The 10630-nt window shown below is 38.9% G+C and overlaps 1 protein-coding gene across 3 annotated transcripts; it reads right to left on the bottom strand.

Annotated features, from left to right (window-relative positions):
* Positions 1 to 826: 826 nt before the first annotated feature.
* LOC133528439 (pickpocket protein 28-like) lies at positions 827 to 10104 on the bottom strand. 3 transcript variants are annotated; one of them, XM_061865828.1, is made up of 10 exons: positions 9514 to 10104; positions 7366 to 7575; positions 6651 to 6822; positions 5614 to 5741; positions 4853 to 4979; positions 4056 to 4205; positions 3576 to 3756; positions 2932 to 3124; positions 1655 to 1761; positions 827 to 1211 (listed from the first exon to the last, which is right to left on the bottom strand). In XM_061865828.1, exons 2-10 carry the CDS (start codon positions 7563 to 7565, stop codon positions 1069 to 1071), a joined length of 1401 nt encoding a protein of 466 aa, XP_061721812.1. In that variant the 5' UTR covers positions 7566 to 7575; positions 9514 to 10104; the 3' UTR covers positions 827 to 1068. The 3 variants fall into 3 exon arrangements, with proteins under 3 accessions (XP_061721812.1, XP_061721813.1, XP_061721811.1); XM_061865829.1 differs by having other exon boundaries at positions 9596 to 10104; XM_061865827.1 differs by lacking the exon at positions 9514 to 10104 and adding an exon at positions 7960 to 8197.
* Between the last annotated feature and the right edge of the window lie 526 nt (positions 10105 to 10630).

Raw genomic sequence — 10630 nt, 5'->3', positions numbered from 1 at the left:
TTTATAATTTTCAATAAGGGATAAATCAGGGTGATATTTTGATCTAAGTCAATTATATTAAGCTACAATAGATTTGATACAGCCAAAATCAATATTAATTAGGTGGACTGCATTCAAATTAGTGACACTGGAAAGCGCTACGTAAATCCCAATATTCCACAACATGGACAACAAACAGACCTAACTTTAAATGCCACCTCGAAGTCAATTTTCCATACATTAAGTGTATCAAGGAATATAAAAGACAAGATCCGTCACCTGACACTGAAATCACACTACAACTATCATACGAAAACTATCTAAACACAAACTTCCAAATTACCTAATGTAGTATTTATTACCGAGACTAACTTTTTACCACGCAGAATTATCAAGCACTTTATTATACGTTCAAAGACTTCAAAGTTCACAAAGGTAGGAAAAATCTTAACACCAAGTTCTACTTAGGTAAAAAAAAGTCTTGCATGTGTGAGTCAAGTGTTCTAATAGGGAATACTATGCAAAACTTTGTGTAGGGGGAGGCACTAGCACATTCACAGGGTCTACTGCGAAATACGAAATTTCGTTATGTTCCTCTATGCAAGAGTGATACTCTCGCATAGTCGAACGATAGAGAAGCAGATAACGAAATTTATTTTTCACCGCAACACTTGGTAATGGCCCTCTTGGTTGTTCAAAAACTAATGAGAAAGTTGCATTTTATCCACATGTGGGGCAAAGTAATCAGATGCAAATTTTGAGTTGTTTCCATAAGTTAGCTAGCTGGTAGAATTGACTTTTGAATGATATTTTTTTATTACGTTGATTTGTATTTGATTTGGTTTGATTTATTTGATATTTCACAGTTAGTATTTTCCTCGCATTGGCGTGGTGAAAAATTTTGTGTTTCACTCGGAGGCAAAGTTTGTTTAACTCTCGTGCCTTGAAACCCTCGCAACGCTCAATATTCATTAATACCATAAAACTATGCAACTATAATAGCAGTAGTAGTAGTAAACTCTTTATTGTACAAAAACACATAATAAAAGTAACTTACAATTAAACTAACTAACTTATAATAATAATCTATTATGCGAATGCCTTCTGTTGTATTCGTAGTCTCCTGCGCCGCTTATAATGGTGGCGCCATCTAACGGTGCAGTGGAACACTAACTCGAACACGGCCACCAGGCTGATGCCCAGGAGAATCACACATTGGCTGCTGATTGAGCCTAAAATGTTAATGAACACCATAAGGGAAAAACATTAGAACAGGTCCGGGTCCGGCGTCCGACGCTTCGTATTCTATGATGGGTAGGATTAGGACTTTTGGTAGCATACCGTGGTTCTAGAATCCGTGGAGTCGCAAAATTTTATTTTTGCAAAGACAAAGTAAATATTACACGTATATTTATATGTAAACATTACGAAAATGCTAGTAAAAAGAATAAATGATTGGGGTTATGGGGTAGGAGCTAGGAGGGTCGTTTTTGGAACATATTTTTTTTCTTTTACCATCGTAAAGAATGTGTTTAAATAAGTATGTTATGTTAGATACAGTTTTTCCTCCGATGAATATTTAATAAGATATTGGGGTTCTTCAGTATATCTCGGTCCTTCCACGATCCTTAACACAGACAAGAAGTTAAACCAAAAATATATATACTATACTAACCGATTGTCTCGTACCAGTCCGAGTTACTCATCACCGCGTACAGATACTGGTCTTCCGACGAGTAGAAGAAGTGGAACACGCTCGTATTTATCAGTGACAGGCCGTGTCTGGCAAGTAAAATAATTAAGGTCAATGTGATGAAGACCGTCGTATCGGGGAAGACAGTCTACAAGCTTTTTCGTCGCCTCTAACTCATGCGTTCGTACACATCCACTTACAGAAGGTCAGTAGAGTAGAAGGAGAGAAGCTCTTCCTTTCTAACTGTGACTGAGGAAAGTACGTATTCAAATAGGAGACTTCTTGCCCTATTACGATCTTCTCACGCATGTAGGACACATATAGAAAAGGTAGAAAAGCACACCAACTGAAATAGTAATTTCACCTTACAGTAACTAGCATGTCTGTTCCTCAAGTTGTGAGCGTGCACATGTCTTTTGCAAAAAAAAGCTGAAATTTTATGGTTCTCCATTCGCTTGTATGTTTGTTACTCCATAACTCCGTCAATTCTGGACTAATTTTGAAAATTCTTTTTTTGAATGTAAGTATATAGATTAGTCCCGTTTTTGTCAGAACCCAGTTCTGATGATGCAATCTATCAGGAATCGAGGGAACTCCTCAAATCTTAAATGTATACATATAGTGATTTTTATGTTTTTATAAACAAATCAAGCATTTACATTTTAGAAAGCGGCATTTGGTGAAATGGAACTGCTTAGGAAGACCAGAATGGAACGCCTCTATGACCAAAGTTTTGAGGCTAAAATTAATATGATAGAATAGATTTTTTTATTTACACATTATATAACCTATAAAACTTAAAATCTAGATCTAAAAATAAATAAAACTAATTTTAAAATAAATAATTAAAAACTATCCCCCTGCAGTATAGTGCCGAAGATGCTGACAGCATTTCCTCGTTGTATCGCGATACTCTGTGCAAGGAAGCTGCCAGAAATAATTTATTCGTAAGCACAAAAGCGTCGGTTTTTTTTTATTTAAGATTATTTTAAATAGCGTGAATTACAAGAGCTCCCGTCATCTAGATATAAAAGCCTGAGCTACTTGCGAATAAAACGTAACATAGAGACCGTTCCGACCAATAATATTCGAAAAAGAATTAATGTACCTACGCAATAACCCCACAAGTGCATTTATCCCGGTTGACTCTTACAGCCAAGGAACACGACATAATTTTGTTACTTTACTTATAATAACCCATATTAGAGATTGTAGATTCTTGTAAAGTAGGTAATTTAGACACAAGATCACTGACTCACGTGAATTTGTCCAAGAACACTGACTTATGCCGGCCGTGATACGGTGCGTAGGATGCTGTCACGTAGTAGACGGGGCGAGCGCAATCCGCACAGCACTCTGAACAGAAGAGGGCATCCTGCAGCTCCTCGCTTAGGGTCTCCCCGTGCGGGTCTTCCAAGGTGTAGCCCATGGGGTGGTAGTACATAAACTTCTCTGGAAAAAAATCAAAAGTAACATTATGGCCATATTACAGTAATATTATTAAGTGCATTATAATAGGTCTACATTGAAGAATACAGATTTTCACACGCGCATTATAATGGCCAATTTACAAATATGAAGAACCTGTTTTCTGTGATTTTAGGGGTTGCCTAAGATTGCCAATACACCAAGATTTCCCGAATATTCACCATTTCCATCGCCATGAACTTTGAGTCTTCCAGTAATGGATATAAGTGGTAGTCGCCCCCTTTAATATCTTTCATCTTCATCATCATTCATCTTGGTTGAAAGGCACCTTGATTATATTGGTATCTATTTTAAGTAGCTGATCTCATGGCCATACATTCATCCGTCCATCCATTCATTCTTACAAACAGTGATCATGAGCTTCTCCTAATAATCTGGTCGTGACCATGTGCGGCTAGGTAGGGTTATCTTTTACCTCGGTGCTTGTTCAAGCAGCTGAGCTCGTTGAGAGTACAAACCCGCTCCTGCCTTGGTTGCAGCGAGTAGGGCACGCAGCCGCACAGCTGCAGCGCGGCGTTGCGGCGGCACTCCAGCAGACACCAGGAGTAGCTTCGGCTGGCGAGAGCGGGGCTGGGATTGGATATGCGGCAGCCACGCTAACAACAAAAACACGCAAAAGAAAGTTATGCACCATAGGAACCTGAGGACAAAAACACGAAACATTCATAAATAAGAAACCCAGGTTAACAAGTAGTAGAAGATTTGGGACGTGAGTTCACATGCGCAATTGCGCATCTTATCAAAGAGCTAAACTTTTCAGACATGACCGATTGTAACCCAATAGTCCAGGATAATGCTGCACGCTGCATACAATGTTACATTTACTGGGAAGACAGTAACATTTTTATTAGTATGATGTACATAGACAGTATACGATGAACCGAGATTAACACACCCAAGCTTCAGTGAAGTAGACGATCTCTGGGCTGACAACTTGCGCGCGGACGGAGATGGTGTAGTACGAGGAGGTCTCGCGGGGGGCGAGCTGCACGCGTACGGACCCGCCTTCTAGGAACGGGTATTCGGTGCCGTCGAATATCAGCACCTGACAATCATAATGAAATGAAAAATCTTTATTTTTAGGCTAGTTTTGGCCCATAGCTAAACCTTAAAACTAAACAACACACAATTATAGTTTCGATGCATTTGACGACCCCGCAGTGTCAGGGAGACAACCGTGGCACCGCCGGAACCTGACACCTGTCGGCCAAAACTCCTCCTTAGTACAGGTCGCTAGATGTTCAATCGGAACGCTCACAAAAAATATAATTAAATACATATTTAATCCGGACTTAACTCGTACATACTTTACGATCTCCTCGAGCTCCGAGCCTCCGAGCGGCCGGCCAGCGTCGTCAGTGTTGCATGACGCAGCAAATGGTTGGGTCCAATCCGTGATGATTTGTAAGTTACTGGATAATTAATTCTGCATAACGTTCTCCATAAACCCTTCATCACTCACTAAGATACTTCTCCAACTAAGTAAAATCCGATCTAGGGGTTCGTGACATTGGAGTTTCGCCACAATGGCCACAATTATCAAAGTAAGAATTTTGGCAAAAGTTTGTGGTCCTGTCGCTGCACGCTGGCTCACAGGATTGCGTCCATAACGCATCCCAGCCATAATAATGTTTGAATTTAAGAAATGTGCCATACGTGTTAAATAAATGCACTTTTACAAAAAAAACATACCTCAATGCCACTTGATGGTTTCCTCACATAAGCGAAGTCATTAACGTCTTCTCTGATGGCCACCGAGAGACCATTTTCTGGACCGACCTTGTCCAAGATCTTCGGAGGGGTCTGGCGATCGAAATCCCTAGAAATATTTAAATAAAATTCAATTGTGAAGGGCTTCTCGCTATTGGTCAAATGCACGTTGCATCAATGTTCGCAGTTTACTGTTGTTAGCTTGAAGCTGTATAAGACGGTATTCTGGTGAACACTGTGAAGGCCCCTTGGTCCTACGTCCCGTAGCGGCAGGCACCTCTTTTGACTTATAATGAGTTCATATTCTGCAGTTTCAAATATTAATACTTAAATTACACCTTGTAAAGAAAGAGTGAATGCCTATTCTCGGTTGTTTGTCGAAAAATCGTTTATTTTATATATTTGTCAAGAACGAAAGATCCAATGAGGCCAAACTTATTATACCTATCCTCAGGATTATAAACAACGAAAAATAGACTGTCTGTCTTATTAGGTACCTAAGAGCAGGTGGTGTAATGTATAATAAAAAAAATGTATGAAGTAGTAGTATAGTTATTCAAAATTACTTATAGTTGTAATTTTTTCTGAATTATTTTTCTCAATACACCCACATTGGAGAATTTCTGTTTTGCTCTATGGTTGACTGGTGGATAATGCCTTAAGGCATCAAGTCCACCATTTGTAATTATTTTTATTGTGCAATAAAGTTTAAATAACAAATAAAAAAGGTAAAAAAAACTCACTCATATCGACCGTTGAACACGCAGCAAACTCCAACGGAGGTAATGCGAGTTGCGAACAATCTCCCACAGGGTTTCTCTCTACCAGCCCAGGAGCATTTCAGCAAGACTTCCTCGCAACTCGGGGCTAGCTGGGGATAGAACATTTGGTGAAAGTTAATTCTCATTGGATTTTTGAGAAGAACGTGTGATGGCTCTGAATTTTTACTTGTTTCAATTTCCTAAATATGATACGATAGATTAGATTAGATTTATTTATTTCTTAAAGAAAAAGACACAGTATTTTACACAAAAGGATAAAACAAAGGCTTTCACTAAAAGATCGTCAACTTAACATTAAAACAAAAACTATAAAATTAATGTCAGTCATAAAAGAAATGTCACGACAAAAAAGAAAATGTCAATGTATACATAGCTAGGGACAACCTAGGTATTGTCGAAATATCAAGAATAAAAATAAAAAAGAAACATATTTACAAAAACACTAAGTTATAAATAACTTTATCTGTAAAATAATTTAAATGAAAAATATAAAGATAGCTAAACTTACAATAATAGTGGCAATAGTAAAATCGAAACTAAACTAACTAGTGGCTCTAGATCTCGCGTTAAGCTTAGAAAATGAAAAAGTGAAAAATACTTAGTTTATTGACTCGTTATCACAGTGAACTCACAATGGTCTTAAGCGTCATGGACGCTAATGGCGCAAAAGCAAAATGGCCGTGTTAAAACAGAGACCTTCGCTAACGCTTCGGTCAATTATTAACGAGCTAAGATCAAGTGTGAACTAAGAGTGAGAAAATGAGGTCTGATGAATTTCAGAAAAAAGTTGTGGCAAGGCATGTAAAAACAGACAGGAGTTTTCTCTATTGAAACTGTAGATAAATAAGGTGCGAAGCCCAATCAAAATTTTATCGTTAATATACTAAAATCGGCAGAAAATAGTATAACTCGTGAGACATACTGGCTTCATGGCAAATAAGAAAAGAGATCAGTCGTTCATCATAAAAGTGAGATTAAAAATAGAAGACAAATTTAACCTCGACCATAAGTGACGTAACGTTCAGTACTCCGCTAGAATCAATCTTAGAGAGATAGTGCGCAAACTGGAGATCCACCTTGAGCAGCGGCAGGGTCAGTAGGGCGCCAGAATCTAGTAGATTCCAGCGAATAGCCCTAGCAGAGTAGGTGCGGTTCTGGCCCACACTGGCTCTGAAAAGAAAAGTAATTTAACCTGAAGCATAAGCTAAGTAACTTTAATAATCAAAGTTCCGTGAGACACCGGTATATTTAAACGGGTCACTCACGTATTTCAAATCGAATATTGCTCGACATATTTCGCTCCATCGGGCTGTAGCTTTCCGCGATCATTTGCTCGGCGTGGGCGATCGCAGTGGCAGGGGAGGCGAGGAACTACCATCGTTTTGGGATTATTTTCATATTAAGGCTTGCACACAACGCTCACTACGTCATACGCTAAAGTGTTGTTTACACTGTGCTCCCATTGAAGCTACTCGTTACAAAGCACCACATTATTACAGCGTTACATTTACTACGCTCTGGACTAACTATCACACTGTCGTTGATAATAACAAAAACACTTTTAAAAACACAACAACAATAATCTTCGACTTAAAATACATGAGTGCCCCGCATGAGATTTGAAATAGTGTCCAACATCCGTTGGCTGACCACATTAAAGCTGTATTTTTCGACAGCTGGAAAGTATGCTGATGGAAATGTTCATGATCTTACACTTTGGCTGAAATGGCATTCAACTTCCGTTGGCTGATAACGTTAAAGCTGCATAATGCGACAGCTGGAAAAGCCAGATGCTCGATGGAGTGCTGGGCGTTCTGCAGGCTGATGACGAGGGGGGGTTCTGTGACTAGCTGCGTCAGGTTCATGGAGAGCGTCAGGAAGCCGGCCACGAGGGAGATGGTTACTAGCAGCATCCAGCGGTATCTGGAACATCGAGACATTTAATAGATGTTTTAAAAGCTCAGGTCAAAGTGTCAGGCGAATTTGCATCGCTTGGCTTGGGAAAACTCTTGGCAAATCCCAGACCAACTATAGCCCGTGTGAAAAGCCCCTTTATATTTTCCCGACGGAAGTTGAGGCTTATCCGTGGTCCAAAAGTTTAGAAACCCCTAGCTTAGATTATAGGAGACCTAGGCCTCACAAAAGATCTCTGCAACGATCATTTATAGGCTGCACCCTTTCAACGTTTTGCTATCGACTTGACTAGAGCAATCGACTCATTCGATGTATGCTTCTTCGGGATTTTCTGGAGTAGTATTGATTGATTTATTTGTTAACGCATCATAACCATGCTACTAATGCTTGTACCTCACACATTGTGGTGTGTCTTCATTGACGATCCTCCTTACTCCTTCCACGGAGCAGTTTCTCCAGAACTCCGTCATGGCATCTCTGAAGCTGCCTCTCACTCGGGCTTCGAGCCCCCATCTTGAACCGAACCTCAATGGACGAGATAGATGCAGTTTACGACGTTGAATCTTCTTGGACCAGAGGGATGGGTCTACTGTACGCATTATCAGCTGTTTCTCTCGCACGTATGTGTATAGGTACGAGTACGTTGATGTAATGACTGCGATGTTCTTGAAAATTTAGCTGCGTACAAGTGAATAATAGATAATAATATTCTACACGGTGTCACATGAAGAAACCGAAAATTTTTAAGTGTATTACTGATCACATTTAGAGACTAAAATGTCATACTTATCTTTTTTTCTGGATTTCGCTTACATTCAGAGTTAATACCAATTAAAAAAAACATTTATGTAACTAAGTGCAAAACGCCTTTTTGGTGGCAATGATGCCATTATGGGTCGAATTCTAAATATCCTTCTTGATAAATGTTAAAAAGTGACAAGTGACCTTCCATATCAAAGAAATTGTATAGCGACAAAAAAAAAACAGGCGGTCGTATCGTTTTGATACACGGATTTAGAAAAAAAATCCCTTAACTATCATTTTACTACAAAACTACCCGATTCGAAGAATGATAAAGACACGTTTAAGATCTTGGAAAGAACTTTAAAAGATCGATAACTAAACGACATGTCAAACTTGACGTTTATTTCGATTCCGCTGTGATCTCAATAAGATCTATCTACGATATTCTAACGTAAAAGCGTCATTGGTTGCCCGAATCGAGCTGCTTCTGTCAATTATACGATATACAAACGAAATCGAAATGAGAACTCATCTAAACCAGAACTTATCGTTATCGTATCTCATTCTTCGAATCGGGCCGTTCGACGTTAGAAATATCATAGATCTTATTGGAATCACACCGGAATCGAAATAAACGTGAACACACACACACACGTTGACATGTCGATTAGTTATCGATCTTTTAAAGATCTTAAACGTGTCTCAATCATTCTTCGAATCGGACCGTAAGTTAAAACACGCTGTAATACCTTCCTGCTTATTATATTTTATTCGTAGCAAAGTCGGGCTCCGGGCGTTGCTAATAGCAAAAGTGTAGGCGTTCGAGAAAAAGGATCAATGTTTTGTTATGGTTCATTTAGTTAAGTAATTATTTCCAAATAATATTTAAACTGAAATGATATTTTAGTATCTTGGATAAAACTGTTTAAGACGAGTGAATCACTTGAGGTGCTTGTACTTAAACAAAATATCTTATGAGTCAAATTGCACTTTTAATTCCAGATCTGGAGCAGAACCCAACTGGGGAAGTACCTCCACCGTACAGAAAACTGCAGACAAATAACACTAGACCCTACTCATAGTGTTGTTCCTGCCGGTGAGTGATGTTGCCAGAGCTCAACGAGGGTTGGGAGTATTAGGGTCGGCAACGCGCATGTAACTCCTCTGAGTTGCACGCGTACATAGGCTACGGAGACTGCTTACCGTCAAGCGGGCCGTATACTTATTTGCCACCGACATAGTGTAAAAAATATATGAAAAATCGTTTATGATGGCACTAACTCACTTTGGTCTTTTATAGTAGGTGCAAAGTTAGCGAAATACACTAATAAACTGTTTTGAGTTTGCTTTCGTGTGTCATGACACACACACTGCAGTGCATGCACTGTCATTAGTCTCATTAAACATGCACAAATAAAAATCTGACACTAAAATGCAAATAAAGGGTATTTTGCATATTAAATTATTGTAATTAAGCGCAACGTCACGAAACGCCACAGATACGTAAAAATAAAAGTACTTAAAAAGTGGCTGTGACATAATCGGACAGACAGACGGACATGACGAATCTATAAGGGTTCCGTTTTTTGCCATTTGGCTACGGAACCTTAATAAAAACGATTTTGCTTAATACCCGCAAAGTATCGTCTAGCAGAATTATCAGTGCTTCACCCGAAACAGTGGAGCGTCTTACGGAGCCAGGGGGCCTCCCGCGAAAATCGAAATTTGCAAATGGCGGGAATCTTTCTCTTTTACTCTCACTAAGACTATATATATTAATAGACTAAAAGAGAAAGAAAGATTTAGACTAAAAGAGAAAGAAAGATTATAGAAAGAATAATTAGAGTGATTGAGAAAAATGCCCGCAATTGACGAACATCGATTTTCGCGGTTGTAGCCCGGAACCCTTTTGTTTTGCTGCACCGCACACAGCAAACCTACCTAACTTTTATTGATTCTTTTTTTCGTAGTGCAATTGTTTCTATTATTTTTTCTTGTTTTTATTTAGTCACCTGCAATAATTTACGGAAACCAACACCGAAATCACAATAAATGTCAAGGTCAGACAGGCAAAAATGTATGAAACACCAAATTTTTTTTCGCGAATTTTGGGTTGGTCCCAAAATAAAAGTTGCTCAGTATGACCGATATATTCACCCCGAAAATTATTGTAGGTAACTAAATAAAATCATTCATCATTCTGTATGTGTGTATTGTGGCAAGCGAATAAATGGTTTATATATCTATCGTAACAGTTATTTGTTTTAACATCAATATTATTAGCACGAGCGGTTAAACACCTTTGCCTCCTTGGCAAAGG

The sequence above is a fragment of the Cydia pomonella genome, chromosome 19, assembly GCF_033807575.1.
Source record: "Cydia pomonella isolate Wapato2018A chromosome 19, ilCydPomo1, whole genome shotgun sequence".
In the NCBI taxonomy this organism is placed as follows: Eukaryota; Metazoa; Arthropoda; class Insecta; order Lepidoptera; family Tortricidae; genus Cydia; species Cydia pomonella.
This window is presented reverse-complemented; position numbering and strand designations above follow the sequence as displayed.